At 46.6% G+C, this 19,576-nt stretch overlaps 2 protein-coding genes and 2 long non-coding RNA genes across 4 annotated transcripts; 1 reads left to right on the top strand and 3 right to left on the bottom strand.

Annotated features, from left to right (window-relative positions):
* Positions 1 to 1,513: 1,513 nt before the first annotated feature.
* LOC115321430 lies at positions 1,514 to 8,151 on the top strand. The gene is made up of 3 exons (XR_005798803.2): positions 1,514 to 1,569; positions 6,446 to 6,655; positions 8,046 to 8,151. It is a non-coding gene; the product is annotated as an uncharacterized LOC115321430 (long non-coding RNA).
* A 2,221-nt stretch (positions 8,152 to 10,372) lies between these two features.
* Positions 10,373 to 11,067, bottom strand: LOC121048093. The gene is made up of 2 exons (XR_005798801.2): positions 11,008 to 11,067; positions 10,373 to 10,928 (listed from the first exon to the last, which is right to left on the bottom strand). It is a non-coding gene; the product is annotated as an uncharacterized LOC121048093 (long non-coding RNA).
* Positions 11,068 to 12,631: 1,564 nt separating this feature from the next.
* Positions 12,632 to 15,879, bottom strand: LOC115314018. Its single transcript, XM_040218859.3, has 9 exons — positions 15,497 to 15,879; positions 14,759 to 14,932; positions 14,558 to 14,633; positions 14,335 to 14,445; positions 14,000 to 14,248; positions 13,771 to 13,942; positions 13,437 to 13,585; positions 13,135 to 13,356; positions 12,632 to 12,692 (listed from the first exon to the last, which is right to left on the bottom strand). Exons 1-8 carry the CDS (start codon positions 15,581 to 15,583, stop codon positions 13,175 to 13,177), a joined length of 1,200 nt encoding a protein of 399 aa, XP_040074793.2. The 5' UTR covers positions 15,584 to 15,879; the 3' UTR covers positions 12,632 to 12,692; positions 13,135 to 13,174.
* A 50-nt stretch (positions 15,880 to 15,929) lies between these two features.
* LOC121048092 (52 kDa repressor of the inhibitor of the protein kinase-like) lies at positions 15,930 to 18,140 on the bottom strand. Its single transcript, XM_040503998.2, has 2 exons — positions 17,688 to 18,140; positions 15,930 to 16,190 (listed from the first exon to the last, which is right to left on the bottom strand). The coding sequence occupies exons 1-2, from the start codon at positions 17,994 to 17,996 to the stop codon at positions 15,930 to 15,932; spliced, it is 570 nt and encodes a 189-aa protein (XP_040359932.1). The 5' UTR covers positions 17,997 to 18,140.
* Positions 18,141 to 19,576: the final 1,436 nt, after the last annotated feature.

Here is a 19,576-nt window from a genome sequence, read left to right as displayed (position 1 = left end):
AGCGATTTCGGCCTATTTTATGCCTAACAGTTAAGTAAGTATTTGGGCTTATTTCGAGCGCTATTTCCGAACAAGCCACAATACATCAAGATAGATGAATTTACAATCTTCTTAATTTGTAACTTTTGTTTTGCGAAAAACAAAAACTGCTCTATAAAATATGAATTAAGAGTTTTTTTTAAGCGGGAGTATTTAAGTAAATACAATAAGACATGTACAGGTTACCCTAAAAAATTAACTAAATACCGTCACTCTTTTCTCGCTCAAGAAGTAACTAGATATGTTACTCATTTACGATTCTCAAAAAGGAACGCGTTACTTTATTTCAAATGCAACGAGTTACCCTTCGCGTTACTTTGACGACAAAATACACAACTGCTTTTGTTTAATGGTTTATTGTTTTCTTTTCAGTAGTCGTTGCATTTAAGCAGTAGCTGCCTCTCCAAGTTTTCATCAGTTATGTTTCCACGCTTCCGTGAGAATACATCTCCGGCGACGCTGAAGAGCCGCCGTACTGACACGCTCGAAAAAACGGCACGGTGGTGCTTTAGGAAGAGCTGGCGAATACATGAATCCCCTCTCTCTCTTTTTTCTTCTTTCTGTTTCTAAAGTTCAAAGTTTACAATGGGTTTTGTGCCTTGCCGTGCGGACAACCTCTTGGTTTACGGTTGGTCTGTACACGACTCTGGATGGTTTAACCAACGAACCTTAAAGGGGCCCTCCGGAGCGTTCTGCGATGGTCTATATATGGCGGTAACTCAATCTATGGGTCCTAAGGATCCTAAAAATCGTAAAATTACAGTCATGCGCGGCGGATTTCCCTATTAAAATTGCTATCAAAGTCCCCGGCACGCCCCCCTTTCTGAGATGACCCCGGAAAACGGGAGGGGCATCTCTTTACGCATCAGCCAATGGCAATCGAAGGATTCCAGTGTCACTGCGCGTCACCGACCGCCGACCCGCGGAGGAATCTCTCCAACGCGCGGACCGTCGTCAAGGGGCCCGGACCAAAGTTGCCCGGACTTTGTGCTCAGCATTCGTCGTTCGTCGCATCCCACGGTCGCGCTATGGACCTTTCGGACCTAACGTCTCTAGAGCTCGAAATCCTGGAACGGACAGCTGACATGGGTGCCATATCCTACGATTCGACCCCGATGCGCGACGTCGACGAACGCAGCGCCGCGGGCACCGACTGTGGCAACGACGAACGGCCGCGCCGCGGTGAAGCGAGTCCGCAAGAGCTGGAAGACGCACCCGACGATGGAACCGGGCGGCTTGGGAACACGGACTGGTACGTGGTGCGCTCCATTATACCCCGCTTTAATGGGTAATTGATGCGTGTTTTCTGCGAAGGTGTCTATGTGGTTCCTGCGCGCCGATGGAGACCGTCGTCGAGTGCGTCTGCTGCCGCGAATACCCGGCCGTCGCACGGAAGCAGCAGGGCCGGCAGGGCTGCGTAACGGGCCACCCGGACTTCGAGGCCCTGTGCCTCAACCCTGAGGTGTTGAGGTTGGCCTACCTCAACATGCGGCACTACGGGCAGCAAGGGATGGGCGCAAGTGCCAGCGAGTGAGTACGATGTCATGCTTTGCGCGTGAGCAAACTCACCATGTCTCGGTGAGGACCGTGCCCTCGGCAACTACGTTCACTGTCCGATTCACAGCGTACATACGTACTTGTAATAACTTGTTGTTAGGCTAGATGAACGTTTAGCACCATCCTGGGAAGCGGTCGATGAATTGTTTGTGTTGCCGATAGTGAAATTAATCATAACCCCCACTGTCCAGGCGCAATATAGCGCTCCAGGGAGGCTTTCAAGAGACTAAATGAGAAGCAGCCTGCCTAGTTACCACCCAGTCATTTGTTCAATACAGAAACACGGACACTTCCAACTGCTGTCCCACTATAAACTACACATATTCTTATATGTTCTAAACGAACTGTTCTGACGAGACCGCCCTTTTCGAGCGTTACACTTCTTCCCGTTAGGCCAGATCATGGAGAGCTATTTTTCCTTGCATTTACGGTTATCAGTTTAGATATGTCATTTTCTTGCTCTGTTTAGATGCAATGTTATGCAACAATAGCACTATGAAATATATGACAGTCACATGGCCTCGTCTCTAGTCGAGACGGCCTCGTCTCGTCGAGAGCAATAGAAGGCGACACCTTGGATGTACATATGCTTTGGCGTTGTCCCCATGCCCAATGCTCCCTTACCTCCCTCTTTTTCACCCTTCTCGACCCTCTGACTAGGCAGGCTGGCTCACCCCCCCCCCAGCTTCAACTCGTTGATACACTACTGCTCCTACTGGTACAGCATGTCCATGCTGTACCGGGTGAGCACTGGTGGCCCCAATCAAGCACCGGACTATGGTGTAACTAATAAAGGTTCCCTCTCTCTCTCTTTCTCTGTCTCTCAAGAGAGCAGTGGATATCCCACACGTTTGGCTTTGGCGCAAACGACAAAGATAACGCAGTCCGTGTCAGAAACCCAAGTCTGGCTTGCAGCTTGCTCAAATGGTGTCTCTGAACAGAGCCGAATTAGCGCCTGAAGCCCCTCTACAAGCTCGCAGAGAGCAGGTGGCCGCAAAGGCTTGAAAGTCCTACTTTGTCAACGAGAGGCGAAGATTAACTCACTCCCGAGATTGTATTCGTCTCATGCAGTTTCCTTGCTTTTCTGTCTTAGCATAACTCAACAAAGGGTGAAAGCTACTGCCCTTGTGGGCCAGTCTGAGCGACGGAGCTAAGCACGTGCCAAAATTCCACAGGAGGAGTACTTGAAGACATTACGTTGTCACATGCATTGTTCTTACACGCCCCGATTGGCTTGCTGATGCCGCAGCTTTTGCATTTTCCCAAGTTCGGAAAAACGAAGAATTACTGTTTCCAGATTCTTTCCTGCTAGCTTCATGGACTGGACCAGCACTATGCTACAGAACAACACTTTTGAAGCAACAAATAAATAAGCACGAAGTTATCATATTGACGCAGTAATTCGCAACCGTGTTGGGGAAGGATGCTCCAGTCACTTTGTTTCTCAGAGCTAAGAGTTCAGAAAACTGCATACACCTACTTTATCTTGCATGCACCAATGCCTTGTTGCTATCTTAAAAATGAGCTTAGCTATGCCAGCTAAGTTGATGCTGGGCAATCTTTTTGAGAAGAAACAAACACCAACTGCTTCAAGTGCACTGTCAACGTCGACAGTACAGTTGGCACCTTCAGCTCAGACATCCTCGTTTTTTTACCTGGTCTAGTCTCTGCGTGTGACCTTCAAGCCCATCAAAACAGGGGCCGATATCAAAATGACGAAAATCAAAATGTAAAGGCCAAACATTGAAACGTCGAAAAATAAAATGCCGAACAGCAAAACGCCGAAAGGTGAGAATGCGTACATATCTGATCGCCATATTTGGTACGGTATTGGCAGATGCTAGCTGCACCAGTGTGTTGGAATCATGGAAGTGTCTTCTGCAAAATTAGGAGCATGAAAAATGTGCAAGCTGCGCTCGAAGACGATATCGAGGCAGAAATCAGATTAGAACCTCGCCATCTACCACACAAGAAGCAAAGCATGCGAGAAGAGAGCCTGACAGCCGCTTTGGGCAACTGGGACAAGCTCAACATCCCTAGCTTTCTTTGGGAAATACACACAAACTATTAGATCATATTCAACAAACAAAGAATTCCTCTGGCAGAACAAATGTTTCTTCCACTTTCTCAATCTAGAACCCTGTAGGTTCGTGTTGAACATAATATTTTGGAATTGTTTGGTCTCTGGTACCGGGAGATTCGGCTAATAGAGATTTCGGCGGTTTGTTCTTTCAGCATTTCGATAATGCATCCTTTCAATTTTTGGGTGTCCCAAGCGAGTGCAATGTTCTCTGGTCAAAACAATCAAAAACTTGAGAACGATGACATAGGCACAGATTGCTGTTGAGTCCATGGATGCCACTACGTCTTTCCTCTAGAAGGCAAGTGGAGACTTATATTCCAACCCTATCGGCAAAAGTCATATTCTTTACTCCAGTATCCAAATTGTCAGAAGGGGCTTTAGACGGTGTTTGCACGCTTTTTGGTCAAGAAACTACACAAAAAGGCAGTCATTGAAGGCTCATTGCTCTGGTTCGTGCACCGTTTACAATGCAATGGCAATGCGAACTAGAAACCTTCCATTCGCCCAGCGATGCAAAGTATCCCCCCTCCCCCCCCCCCCCCACACACACACCAGCAATGTAAAACACCCCCCTGAAACAAATTTCTGGCTATGCCACTGCAGGCCATGCACTAAAAAAAAAAAAAAATTTCCTCCTTCCCATACTATAATTGTCAAGGCAGTGCAGCCATATGGGGGGCGTACCATACTGATTTACGATTTATTTTTCCGCAGATATTGTCCACTTAGGGGTCGGTAGGTGTGTCGACCTCCTCAACGTAGTCCCCCTGGAGACGAACGCACTGGTTCTAGTAGTGTGGCAGCCTTTCCGTTCCGAGACCACTCTTTGGGAGTGCTTCGCACCCACGCCTGGACAGCCGCTTCGAGTTCACCAGTGTCCATGAAATAGGGTCCTCATAGGTGGTTTTTTTCATGGTGCTGAATGGCTGATGGTCACTGCGGGCTAGGTTGAGGGAGTACGGTGAATGTAGGGATGGGCATTGTCATGCTGCAAGAGCGTACCTGCCGCCCCTTTCCCTGGCAGCTTCTCGTGAATCGCGCAATCACCTGAGGGTAGCCACATACGGGGCGATGTTGATGGTGGTGGCCGGTTACATGCAGTCAATGAGCATAATGCCCTCCGTATTCAGAAAGCCACGCGAGGATGTCTTTGCGGACATTGATGACTCGGAGGCATCTTTCCAGGCGTGGCTGAGACACACTTATAAACAGTGCAGGAATGTGATTGCTGCGCCAATTGCGCCAAACTGCACCAAGGGGCTAACTTTGCTACATCCTGCTACATTTCACCGAAATATGGCTAATCCGTGCCAAGCCTGCGCCAAAGAAGCAATTTTGGTCGCCTTTCATAAACGAAACGAAACTGAGAACCGTAATTGAGCATGCGTAAGCTAGGTCGCACAAGACGCCACCCGACACAAAGTACCCTGTATTAATCGTCTATTTGGTCTTGCATGATTTTTCCCCACGTCTCGCGTTTCGTGCACTCGTCGTCTCAGGAATCTCGTCTCGCGTCTTTTTTTTTTTTTTAGCGGTAGACACGGGCGTGTGCGGACTCTCAGACGTTAGTGTATCGGGTGCCAAACATGCCGTCATGCTGTGAGACAAAACCACGTTTTTGCGCGGCGGGAGTTACTTTTTGAGCTGAAGCGCTCGCGCGACGTCGTGTGTTGCCGTCCCCACGTCGCTGCAGATATGGCGCTTACTAAACTGAAACGCATCGACATTCCTGCTCTTGTTTAAATCATACGCTGCTATAAAAATCCCTCTCTAACTCAATGACTGCTTGGCAAAGTTTTGATTACTTAGGTTTTTCCTGGTGGGCTTTCTTTCGAGAGGGACCCCGGTACGTGAAAAATCTGCCGCAAAAGAAAGTTGGTGAAGAGAAGTGAGCTAAAGCAAAAAAGGCAATGTCTGCACGCTGAACCCGCACAGCGTGCTTGTTTGTCTCGAGTTCAGTCGTTGCACGAAGCGCTCCAAGAACTTTTTTGACCTTGATTCGCAGTGTCTTGCATCGATACGCTCAGGTTCTTTTTTTCTGTGTGTTTAGCCTGTACCTCGCCTGCCGGCCTGGCAAGCACAAGTCGCTGGACTGTTTATTGTCGTATGCTGGACAGTTACATTTTGCATACTATTTTGGGAACCATGCAGTTGGCGACGGAGCGCGGAGTGGCATGGTTTCGGTTTCGGTCGAACAGCCGTTGTCTCCGCCCGCGCGACGAAGCACGTGTAACTGCAAGCCTGCCGAAGTTGCCCTTACGTGCATGTGAACATCATTGCAACAAAGGCACCAGCCGGGACGCTTGCAATGCGTTGTTTTACGTTTGCTTACTTTTTTTATAAAAATCTGCCACGTCAAGAATTTTGGCGGTGCCAGAAGAGTCCATGTGCGTATGGCAGCTGCCTAATTTGCTGTGCCAAGAGCTGCACAATAGTTTGTGCTCACTTGATTGTCACAAGGGGGGACGCCACAACAGCCACACTTGCATCTGCTCGTTTTCTCTGTCGTAACTTTGCCGGCATCTGACAGCATGACACTTTGGCTCCCGTAACATATTTTGTTGCCACTTTGGGACGGCTTTTGGTCCATGGGAGGTATATAGGGCAGTAAACACCCCAGTCAGAGACATGTCGAGGCGTCCTGCCCTCCAATCCTTCCTAGCTTCGATCCCTTAATCCCCTGATCTAGTTGAAAAGCCAAAATCTCAAGGTGGGGTGATAATTATTGGGTGTCTGGGTCTTGATTTACACTATTTTTGGATGCAGATACCAGACACCCTGAAGCCGGTGGATGATCATCTCGACATGTTCCTTGTGGTGCCAGCAACACTTGCACCGCTGGTGTGGCATTCTTTGCACGCTATGCTGGGATAGTTTTTTAGGAGTGCCATGTCTGGACAGCTTATTCAGAAGCAGGCTGTCGTCGTCGAGATCCATGCTTTTTTTTTAACGGATGATGTTGCAGTGCCCACATGGGTGAGTATGACAGAAAGGATTCGAGATTGGAATAGGTCACCAAACAGTATCGCATCATTTTTCGTTAAAATATTTTTCTAACAACACTATTCATTGAAATAAACACTGAAATTCAAAGTTTCTCGTGCAAGAATGGGGAGGCCTGGGGGTGCTCATATGTATCCCCACTACTCTGATGATAGTAGTGTCACCTCTAAATCAACACAGCATAATGGAAGACATATCGCAGTCTAAAACGGGAAAAAATGTTGATATATGTGTCTTGCAGATGCGTATATGACCAAATAGCAAATGATTGCGGTGCCCTGAGCCCTAAGGTATTCAGGACCAATAAACACATGGGGGTGGTAGCAGCTGTCATGGCAAATGGAAGCTGTCAGAATGACATGTTCGGATATTGACACGGATTGTGTCGGAGAGACATGAAATCACAACTGCTGGAGCCACTCCAGTATTGCATGAGCACTTCAGCTCGTATGTTTACACCAAAACTGTTCTGTGCGAGCTTCATAGAACACTCATGGCCAGGCTGCTTTTCTCAAATCCCTAATCACCAGTACCAATGCCAAGCTTCGGCAGTGCCAGCAGCACTTTAGACAATGTTAAATTGGGACGTTCTCTGATGAGTTCACATTCCCTGGCACTTGTGTGCAGGAAACCTTTGCAGTAGGTGTGTGCGAATATTGGTTCAAATTGAATAGTATGTTTGCCATAACCTTTGCGCTGCAAAGGGAAGCCGATGCAACCGGCTCTTTTTGCGCTGTTGATGCTAGAAACGACAGTGCACTATTTGATTCAAACCAATATTTGCACACCACTGCTTTACAGGCTTACGAACTGCACTGTTTTGTCCCAAATTAAACAACATCATATGGGGAGCTTTCCACTGTTCTGGATGAATGGCTCCCATTCCCTCTGGCCAGTGCACATAATTTTCATGTGTCCTTCCCAAAACACAGCGATGCAATATTCGTCACCAACACCAATGACAGATATTATCTACAATTGTGAACTGGGACCCTGTGAACTTATTTTATGTATCATGACCACGCAACAGATATTCCTTCCTTGTTAATTCCGGTGTATAACTGGTTGTTGTGTCGATTGGAGTTGGAGGTGCGTTAGGAGAACCAAGGCCTATAGTTTTTTTTTTTTTTTTAAACTCTGGAGCATTTAGAATGAATCTACAGCAGTTCACTTCAATTTGGCTTCCATGTCTAGCCCATCCGACATGGACTGCCAAATAGGGATTCTGCTATGTGATAGCTGGAGTGGACGTAACAGAAAAGCAGAGTATGATTACATGCCTAGAGAAATGAAAACAAGTGTAGAATTTGCCAACAGAGTGATAGACTTTGCTTCTTACATCCAATCTCTGTCATTGTTCCAGGCACTACAGATTTGCAGCCTACAGGCAGTGTGCCCTGTGGCTGTGGAGCCGCTTGGGAAAGAAGAATAGGCGGCCCCTGCCATCCTGTGTGGTCAAGACAATTAGGGGCAGGTACCCCGCTGACGTGTATGCGGGCTACAGGGATGCAGAATAAATTGCGTTGACCTAGAGACCACGCAACCCCCTTCCCTTGTCTCTTCACCCTCCCTGCATGTGTGTGAAGTCGCTCGTAGCCATGAACGGAATCCTCTAAATCACGTGACCTATTATCTACGATATCACGTGACCATAACTATGATCACATGATCGTAGTCAAACCAAAGCCAGTGCACCTACGTCACATTCAGTCACACGACGAAGCCGCCTCGGTGGCTCCGAGGCGAGAGTGCCGGCCTACGGATCCCCATGTGGCGGGTTCGAATCCCGGCCGAGGTGCCTGCAATCTGATGGAGGTATATTGCGGAGAAGGCAGCTTGGTAATCGAGCTTTCGATTGCACGTCAAAAGATCCCCAGGTGGTCGAAATTAATCCTCGGTCCTCCGCTGGGGCGTGCCAGATGCCCGTCGTTGGTTTGGCACGTAAAACCCCCAAATTTGATTTGAGTCGCACGACCGGATTGCTTCATTTTCCTCCTAGAATCCAAAGGCTGTCATCAAAACTAATAGGGCGTGAGAAGTGCTCATTTGGAACACTAACCTAAGCAGTAAAATTTGGCACCCACTAATACCATTTTAAAGTAAAGATAGAAAAAGCACCGATGTCATGTTCGCACTAACAGTGTGGTGCAGTGTACTTCTACTTTCTTCTGGATCTGTTCTTTCAAATGGAAAAACTGCATATAACATGGAAAAATCTGACTGCATGAAGCTACAAGATGCTTCCCTACATCAGCCGTCTGAGCGTGCCGGTGCGATGAGGCGAAGAAAGGCGAATTGCGATTGCTGCAGTTTTCAGAGGGACGTGGTCGATTGTTCCGAGGGTCTGGATGACGACGTGGCTAACATGACAAACAAATGACGTTCTGCTTGGGTGACTAGTCCACTTCAATGCAGCGAACGACGGAGAGGAGGTCGCCTCCTCTCCAGCATTCGCTCTACTAAAGTGGAAAGAGGTGGGAGGAGCTTCCACTTCGTTCTTGACCTGTCACCGACTATAGGCATGCTGTAAATTGTATTACTTTTTTTATTTAGAATTCATTGCCAACCTACATTTCATTACTGTACTCTCAACATGTGCTCTAGTATAGACTTTTCCAGTCCAAGCCTTTTGCGAAATCCTTTTTTTACTTGGCTGTGGAATGCTTTTTGAGCATGCACAATAGATCCCCTGCATGGAATATTCTATGCCTCCACAGCCCAGTTACCCTGGATTTTTCCTCCCGGTGGTAAATAGGATCTGCTTATATATTTCAGTGAATACTACGATTGTTAGTTTATATTGTCGTTATAATTGGCAAGTATACCCTCACATCATGCAAATACTTTGAGGAAATGGCACAATTTCGGTCGGGTTTTTAGTTAGGCATAGTGCAGTATTCTAGTTACATCGACCCATGTATTGACCTCACAATGCAGAAATCATCCAGGGGATCACAAAATTAGTACTACCATCGGCATCACTTGTTTTCAATTATGAAATTATTTCCTTTTGGTCATGCAAATTTCTACACCTTCCAGGTTCTGGTACCGAGAAGTCAAGTTGTTGGAAAATTAATGCAGTTTATTTCAATCGTAAGGTTAGCGAATGTGCCTCACTTATTTGCAAGCAGGTCAATAATGACAGAAGACAAATGTTGCAGACGGGGGGAAAACCGTAGTGTAGACTGGAAAATGCAGCACTGTTTTTAAATTGCCATAAAAAACTTCTGTTAATATTTCCAGTGTTATATGCAACCACCCCACTTATGTTATTGCTGCATTACCAGCCTACCTCCTGGATGAAAACCCCATTTATTGGAAACACGGGCGGGCTGCCCCGCCTCGGTGCAGTCTCCACAGCATGTCCGCTCATCAGCACATGAAAAGAAAGATGGATAAGGCATTGTGTTACAGTCTTCAGAAAAGTGTCGGTTGGGTTCCGAAAATACTTCAATTTTCTAAAACTGCTGCGATGGGCTAAGCTTGTGAACTGGGGATGGGATCTCTGGTGCAGAACTACATGCTATTCAAAATAGCACTTGATCCGCCTTCATTGTGGTGTGCCCACAATGAATATGACAATACGGTCACCGATTTCCTCGATCTTGAAAGCTTGCACAAATTATAGCTAGGATCCTGCGTTCTTGAATTTAATTTTTTTTTAGCAAAATTAGAGGGTGTTTTTTTTTGTTTTGTTTTTTTGAACCATCAATTTGGAGCTTCCATTTATGTACGCAAAGTTCGGAGTCTTTCGGCATTTTCGATGAGGCAAATGAAAGGTAGAAAACAGCACTTTGTGAATTTAGTAAAGCAGTATTTTCATATGAGAGCGCCGTATTCATCTACTGTCGTAGAGGGCCTACCTCATTTTTATTATAAGGGGCTACATGGCAACGGAAGTTGACACTGCAATAAGAGGAGAATTGCAAAAATTGTTCGAAGATTCCGGGAAATATAAAGACTGGTGGGGGACCGAAAAATTGAGTTTTTCAAATGAATCTGAATCAGCAAAATTTTAACGGCTAGTGTTTTTTGGAGTTTATCAGGTTTATCTGAGAACGCAGAACCCTAATTACAGCTAATGGACTGGGAAGAATTATAGCACTGGCCTGTCCTCATCTCCTAATTCCTCTACTGTTGGCACTGATGTGCCAACAATAGAGGTGCACCATGCTGGGCTTGAAAAATCCGGCTTGAGAGGGCAGGTGCCAATGCTTGCATCTCTCCATTACGCTTGATCGTGGCCCTAAAATCAAGCATTATCAATAGAGGAGATCTGCATTTCTGTGAAAAATGATTGCAGACAGATCTAATGTCCTCCTTACTGTCGGTCAGGGTGTCCTAACGGAAAACAATGATCTATTTTGCAGCTCGGCTGTTTTCTCTTGGGTCTGTCTGCTTGCATTCGCCGTACGTTCTGCAAAACAAAGCGGTTATTGCCTACCATGGTAGTTTTCATTAGGACGAGGCTCCTGTGTGCTTACCACTGGCAGCATGAAAGATAGAACCAGGTCTTTGCTTCCTGCTGCTGTCCGCCTCGTTGACAGACTTTCCAACCTACAGTGAAAATTCAGACTGTTGCATAATTACATTCCTAGACATTCCAAGTTGGGCTAGATGGGCGTTCACACTGAAGTTAGTGTCGTCCTCACCGCAAGTTGAGCTGTAGCCTTGAGTCTCGCTGTTTGGTGACTTTTCTGTGAGTCCGACATTGCCACCGGCTAAAGTTCCTTGCCCTCTTTTGAGATAGGCATGCCATGACCAGCTTGATTAGGCCCTAAAATGGAACATTCTCATGAGGAGAGATCTGTATTTCTGTGAAAAATGATTGCAGACATATCTAATGTCCTCCTTACTGTCGGTCAGGGTGTCCTAACGGAAAACGATGATCCATTTTGCAGCTCGGCTGTTTTCTCTTGGGTCTGTCTGCTTGCATTCGCCGTACGTTCTGCAAAACAAAGCGGTTATTGCCTACCATGGTAGTTTTCATTAGGACGAGGCTCCTGTGTGCTTACCACTGGCAGCATGAAAGATCCAACCAGGTCTTTGCTCCCTGCTGCTGTCCGCCTCGTTGACAGACTTTCCAACCTACAGTGAAAATTCAGACTGTTGCATAATTACATTCCTAGACATTCCAAGTTGGGCTAGATGGGCGTTCACACAGAAGTTAGTGTCGTCCTCACCGCAAGTTGAGCTGTAGCCTTGAATCTCGCTGTTTTGTGACTTTTCTGTGACTTCGACATTGCCACCGGCTAAAGTTACTTGCCCTCTTTTGAGATAGGCATGCCATGACCAGCTTGATTAGGCCCTAAAATGGAACATTCTCATGAGGAGAGATCTGTATTTCTGTGAAAAATGATTGCGGACAGATCTAATGTCCTCCTTACTGTCGGTCAGGGTGTCCTAACGGAAAACGATGATCCATTTTGCAGCTCGGCTGTTTTCTCCTGGGTCTGTCTGCTTGCATTCGCCGTATGTTCTGCAAAACAAAGCGGTTATTGCCTACCATGGTAGTTTTCATTAGGACGAGGCTCCTGTGTGCTTACCACTGGCAGCATGAAAGATCCAACCACGTCTTTGCTGCCTGCTGCTGTCCGCCTCGTTGACAGACTTTCCAACCTACAGTGACAATTCAGACGGTTGCATAATTACATTCCTAGACATTCCAAGTTGGGCTAGATGGGCGTTCACACTGAAGTTAGTGTCGTCCTCACCGCAAGTTGAGCTGTAGCCTTGAGTCTCGCTGTTTGGTGACTTTTCTGTGACTCCGACATTGCCACCGGCTAAAGTTCCTTGCCCTGTTTCGAGATAGGCATGCCATGACCAGCTTGATTAGGCCCTAAAATGGAACATTCTCATGAGGAGAGATCTGCATTTCTGTGAAAAATGATTGCAGACAGATCTAACTTCCTCCTTACTGTCGGTCAGGGTGTCCTAATGGAAAATGGTGAACCATTTTGCAGCTCGGCTGTTTTCTCTTGGGTCTGTCTGCTTGCATTCGCCGTACGTCCTGCAAAACAAAGCGGTTGCTTACCATGCAAGGCTGTATTAGGACCAGGGTGTAAGATAGACAGGTGGGGAAACGAGAGCCAAATGAGCGACCGGATTGTGTACCCCTCGGTTTTCTTTTTTTCTGTGGCGCCATCGATGTGGAGCACCGCAAACTCTCACTCCAGGTGGGCGACTGGCTAAACTGACGGAGATGGTTTCTCGTGGATTTTCAATAAAGACTGTCGTGCTCTCTGTTTATTTTGCGCACTCTCCCATAAAGTTCCATGCAAATCCGATTCCGATTTTTTTCCTCTCGCCGCAGCGCCATCTGTTGCAAATCGGGGGTACCCGCAAGCAGACGAGTACACAATCCGGTCACGGCGCTGCGGTAGGCTTCTATGGGCCGTTTCCCCACCTGCTTATCCTGCACCCTGATTAGGACCAAGGTCCTGTGTGCTTACCTGCGGCAGCATGGAAGTCCCGACCAGGGATTTGATGCCGTTACTGGGGACTGTGGCCGAACCTGGACATTCGTGCTGCCACGAGTTCCTCTTTTGGAGGCCTTGTGTAGGCTGCAGTCATCGGTGCCGGGAAGACGACGGTGTTGGCCCTCGATGCAGCAGCCAGGGACCGCCACTGTTTGCTGCTCTCCATTGCCTCCTTGATGAGCTTTCCAACATACTCTAGAATTCAAACCTTTGCATGATAACATTCCTAGGCTCTCTGGACAAGGCATTCACACTGCAGTTAGTGTTATACTCACTGTAAGTGGGATCCGTAATCTCTGGTCGTGCTGTGTGGTGGCCCTTTCGTGCTTTTGATGTTACGACCGACCAACGTGGCTTGCCCTCTCGTGTGACGGCTTGGCAGCGGTTTGAGTTTTCGTTGAAATGGAGGATTGCAAGTCGAGTCCTGCAAGATGGTTACATTTCAGTGATGGTAAAGTGTGCCACTTACAAAGAGTGGTTATTCTGGCATCAATCCAATTCCATTATCTGATCTTTAGGAAGAGACTGTCAGGTTTGTCGCATTGTAACCAATGGACTGGATGAAAGTGTCCAAACAAAGGAAATGTGATTGTAAATTGGTTGACTTACTTTGCAAGCATGCCTTCTGGGCTGAAAGCCTGGGACTTCGGGGCGAAGTCTATCAGGACGCTGTGGAACGCCTCCAAAGCATATGTCTGGCCATGTGGAGACATCTGTGCAAGGCCCTTCAGGAGCAGTTTGTTGCCAGTGATGCTCTTGAATTGGTTGTAGGCCTGCGAGTCTGAGGATGATACAAGTTTTAGAAAAACCACCTTCATTTGGAAGAACAAAAACATACTGGGATCCATCCATGGTCGTGTTGGCTCTGGCATGTCACCATGGAGGCACCTTCCATAGGTTCCTTCGTGCCCCGAGTGTTTGTTGATGACATGGTTGTGCATGCTGAGCCAGATGTCGATGAGCAGCTTCTCGTCGCCTCCTGCAGCCCTTGCTGACCAGTACATATGGTTTGTAGCTGTCTGGATCCAGATTTGCAGGTCTTGGCATCCAGCCCGTTTGCTTGCTGCTGTCAGCTTCTTTTTCACACCTAAAATTCAGAGTCGTGTCAGGGAAACCTGCAGCGTGATCGCTGGAAAATAAAGGCTACACGAATGGCCTGTTAGGATTGCTTACTTTTGGAGATGTGCCATATGTCAAAGAAGTGGTCAATCCCGGGTTCGTGCGTCTTCATGTGCTTTCGTGTGGCAGGGTGACGGTCAGTCACCAACGATCGGATCTTGATACCTGCACCATTAGGTTTCCGAAGATAGCAAAAGAATAAGTGATTATGCCAATTTGAACAGAGTGCCTGAAAGGCCGCCGAGTAGTGATATACATGAACTAAGCATGAACATACCTTTCTCCTTGAAGAATTGCAGCTGCTTGAGGAGGCCCTCCTTCTCCATGTTGACACTGGCCATGGCCTGTTCAGACTAAAAAAAGGTGTGAAATGAATATTTTACCAAAATAGTGCATAGCAGTGAAGTAACTGATGACATAACACAAGAGAAAGATTATGAGATTGTTGCAACTGGTTCACGTAAATTCGACTACTTGCCTCTTTTAGCTGGACCTGGACAGAGTGTAGAATCTTGTTGATTTGCTCGACGTGGACTGTGTACGTCAGGTACTTGGCACAGAACCCAGGGGAGTCAAATCTCCCGTCAGCAGAGATGTCCACCTCTTTGTTCTGCAACTCGTTGAGAAGTTCTTGTTGCTCTTGCAGCCAGACCTGTTCATGCAGATAAATATTGCTTTAGAAAGGCATGGAGCATACTACAATAGTCCCATCTGTTTATGTATGCATAGTGTAGTGTTGTAGAATGAATGACTGAGTGAAAGAAAAAGGAAAGCACAATGCAGCGAGTTTGAATGTGACTTAGATTGTGCTAGGTTGTGATTTGTGTTTTTATGTTTGTGTATTTCATAAAAGAGGCAGCAGGCCGCCCGTTACCTCGAAGCTGCCCTACCCTTTTCCATTCTGACAACCACCCTCTGTCTCTTGACTCTCACGGGGAACCTGACTCACTCAACTCAATGCCAGACAGGGAACTGCCCCAGGATACTACACATAGCAGAAATAAATTAAAGTATCGTGGATTTAGTAGCCCATGGCACATATGTAACATGATGTATAAAATTTTATCTCTTAGCACTATACCATTGAAGTGGCATACTACAAGAAGATATTTATTCATTTAACCGAAGTGTGACTGGGGCTCCAGTTTTGTACCTCATTGGAAAATTGGGTATATGGGAAAAAAATGCAGTTGCAGTGTCCCGGAATATTGCTCACCTTGTGGATTGCAGGTAGAGCGAAGGCCTTCCGATGCTCGTAGAAGCTCGAGTCGGAGATGACCTGCACGTTCATATGGCGTAGCATCCGCAGCGTAGGGGCAATCTTCACTCCAGAGAAGACCAGGTGGCTGGTCAGCAGTATGTTCCCTGCTGGTCTGCCGTTGACGATGGGCTGGCTTTTCCATGTGCGCACGTGCTCCACAGGGCAGATGCTGTAGACTGTGATCAGTGTGCCGGTAGTTTCGATCGTTGTTTGGCACAGTCTTGAGCACTCTTGGCACGTCTTGAAAAGCTCCCTTAGGCAGCTCTCGAACACCAGAAACTGGCGCTCTTCTTCTGGTGGTGGTGGTGGAGCTGATGCACCATGCTCGATTCTGAAATGGGATCATGTGAAGCATTCTTTACAGATTCTATGTGTTTATATGCACAACTTACCTCTTGTAATCCTCGCTGTGAGACGGAGAGTAGGTTGCGTCAGAGTCTGGCATGTTGCTGGGAACAGGAGATGTGCATTCATATGGCACCCCACTGCTACAAGTGGAGAAGGCAGACTCGGGTGGATGCGACTGTGCAGGCACGTCTGCGACAGGGACAGGTGGCACCACTGCAGGGATGTTTGTTTCAGCAGTACAGTCCCTGAGGGTCATTTCTGCCTCGCAGGGTGCAGGCAGTCCAGTTGCCGAGGCCTGAGTCTGCAAAGGGCACTGTTTATTACACATTTCATATTTTTAAAATTAAAGGGTGCAACTCGAGCACTCCACACAATGCCGTCACCGCGGCAAACATCCTTGATGCCTAGTTTTTTAGCTGATGGCAAACATCCATGAATTGTTTTGTAGCCTTTCCATAGCTTAGAATTTCATGCACTCAACCAAAGCTCTCACTGTAATACAAATCTAAGGGATGCCTCACTCTTTATATTTGTTTTTATAACTTACATTACCATCTATATTTTCAGTCTCTAGCTCAGCAACAATAAATGTTCATGTCGCGATATGATGTCACATTACATACATACGTAAAGCTGCAGCTTGACATGTATTTACCAACCACTGAAGGAAATGCAACCAACGAGCACTTATAGCCGCAAGTGGGAAACATACAGCAACTGCCATGAGTTCTCAGTGTCCAGAAGTGCCACCAAGCAACAAAATCATGGCGTGCATTTGCTATGTGCATACAAATTTGCAAACGCGGGTTTGCACGCAATCGTGGGTGCAGGATTGTGAGAAGAAAAAAAAAAACTGAGTTTGCTCACAAGAGTAGATATAAAAGAAAACCTGCTTGTTAGTAGTCACGGACACTTGGAACTTTGCTAAGCTGATACGAAAGGGTTCCTGTCTGTAAACAAGCTGGGAAAACATGTATTGACTTTGGGTGGGTCAATAGCAGAGGGGGGTGGTGATGGTGGTACCATTAGAGGCGATTTATGACTCTGTCCTTTTATCTTATTTGTTCGTGTTTTCTTTTTACAAATGAGTTCGATCCTGCAGATGGTGCATGCTGATAGGGTTCTTCGTTTTCGGGTAAAACCCGATAATACCTAATTTTTCTCCCCCGAATAGTTCTGATGAAAATCGGGTTAAACCCGATTTCTCCCCGAAAAGCAGTGTTGAAATCACCTGACTTGATAGAAAATATGAACCATTCTGGATCTGTTTAATTCCTTGGTCATCAGTTGATGGTTACAATTTTCTTCGATTTGCGTGACCTCCGCAAAGATTCACTTCAGAGCCGATCAGAAGGTAGAAACATATCCTATGCCTATATAATATATTTTGTTTACTTTTGTTCATGTAAATAACACATTGCACGTATTTGTAATTGATAAAGAAATCCCGAAAAAAAATCCGAATTTCGGAATGGTTTCTGGAAAAACCCGATTTCTTCCCGATTATCGCCCGGAAAAATAGCGCCCGATTTTTACCCCCCCGATTTTTGAAAAATATAAAACCCGAAAATGAAAACCCCATGCACCGCACCATTCGCGCGATAAGCTCTCGAACCGCTAGTCCGGAACATTAGGCACCACTGATCGACTTGACGAATGCCATGTGGATTCCCATGTTACACAAATGCCTCCTCAGTTCTTAGTTCAGAATATAGATACCAGAAGCAGCCGCACTGCGCAACGCAGAATGCCATGTTCGTGACACTCCCAAAAATATTTGAGCCATCGAAAAACTCACCACGACTTTTTGGCGCTTTGGGGGAGGATCGTCGGTCTCATCGGCGACGGGAAGCAGAAGCGTCGGCACAGCATCTGATCGAAGACGGGAACGACGCAGGTCGTCCTTTCGGAAAGCAGTCGGCTCGAAATGTTCGGCACAAAAACGGGGAATGAGAGGCAGGTTCTCGATGTCGTGCCCTCGCCCGGCGCAGCGTAACCACGCAGTCCTTCGTGGTTCTTTCTCCGGCAAAGAGAAGAATCGCAAGCCCTTGCGAACGTTCTTCCCAGTTTGATGGCGGCACGTCTTGACGAAACAAACGTTCGGCATTTCAGGGAAATCGCTCACTCAAAGGATAAAAGAAACTACTGCAATACGCAGTCGCATTCCACAGATGACAAGGAAAAGTTTGACTCATTCACGTGGAAGGATCGCAAAGCTGGCTTCGGAGTCGGGATCCACGGGAAGAAGGAACACGTGTGTCGCAAACGCACGCTTGCACACGCCCCGGGAAGCAGACGACCCGACGCGCCGACGCATCACCCCCTAGCAACAAGCTTGCGGGGAGAAAACATAGTTCGCTGGCTTTGGAACGATAATTGCAAACTATGTTTCCCGCACCACAATCAGTTTACGTTTTTCTCAAACTCTAATTTACAACAAGCTTAAAAAGTATTGCAATAATAACGTTCGCATTCACCGCGAGATGCAGCATTTCCATTGGTCAAGTTTTAGCGATGGCCAGGGAATGGGCGATTGTCTTTCAAGAGAAAATAGTAACGATATATTTCTACTGCCATTTACTTAATAAACGGTTTTGTACTCTAAAACTTTGTATACATATTAACTTGCACCTACTACGCAATATAACAACATAAACAGACGATCGCAGAAAGCTCCGGAGGGCACCTTTAATGTGTTCGCTGGGTGAAGGACATTCCCAGCTGAAGAGTTCGAGTGACGTGTTCAGCGATAAACTTTGCTACACCGTCATATCGTTTAGTTTTTTTTTTTTTTTTTTTTTGCCCACCTGCCTTTGTCGCAATCGACACGTACTCTGATTATAATTAAAACGAGGCTGCTGAAACGTTGTTGTACATGTTACTCCTTAAAAGTAACGAAATACTGTCACTCGTTACTTGACCTTACAAGTAACTAAACACGTTACTCGTTGCCGAAAAAAGTAACTAGGTAGAAATAACTTGTTACTAGTAACGCGTTACGTACATGCCTGAGTACAATGTGTCTGGATTAAGCTTATCATCTGTGCACCCATTCGAGTTATAACAAAAATAAAGGAATTGTTTCTATCGACGCGCTTCTTAATATTCGCAGTCAAAGTTATAAAACTATGATGCAAGAGGAGTATAAAGCAGCAAGCACGAGTGAACCAAATGTCTTTTTTTTTTCTTTCTTTTATTTATTCATTATTGTTAGGAGTTGCTTCCTTACCCCTTAAAGGCCCGTTCACACTCTCGCAACCGAGTACAACCGAGAGAGACCAGACCGGTTTTTAAGCCTCTTGCGATCTCTTAGGACCAGCTCCGCTGCCTCGCATCCGGTCCTAAGAACCGAAAAAAACTTAAAAACCGGTCTGGTCGCTCTCAGTCCTACTCGGTCGCAAGAGTGTGAAGGGGCCTTTAAAAATCCGGACCCTATCCTTACAGGCGACCATGGCAAGTCGCTTGCGTCAGTAACTACCTTATTGTTCATCCCACCAAGTCTTCAAGTCAAGGCTTACCGCCCTCTCAGAACCTTCAAACCGCTCACGGCGTTCACAGCCGCACTAAACCGCCCCTTTACTGCCCATTCTTATCCTCATAATACACTCCGGAGACAGCGACAGGAAAGAGATTATGACCAAACCTGAACTGAAGCAAGATACAAGACAACGCAAAAGCTCCCCACCC

This window comes from Ixodes scapularis, unplaced genomic scaffold, assembly GCF_016920785.2.
Source record: "Ixodes scapularis isolate PalLabHiFi unplaced genomic scaffold, ASM1692078v2 PGA_scaffold3__209_contigs__length_174095766, whole genome shotgun sequence".
In the NCBI taxonomy this organism is placed as follows: Eukaryota; Metazoa; Arthropoda; class Arachnida; order Ixodida; family Ixodidae; genus Ixodes; species Ixodes scapularis.
Note: the sequence above shows the minus strand (reverse complement) of the source record. Positions and strands in the feature narration are given on the sequence as shown.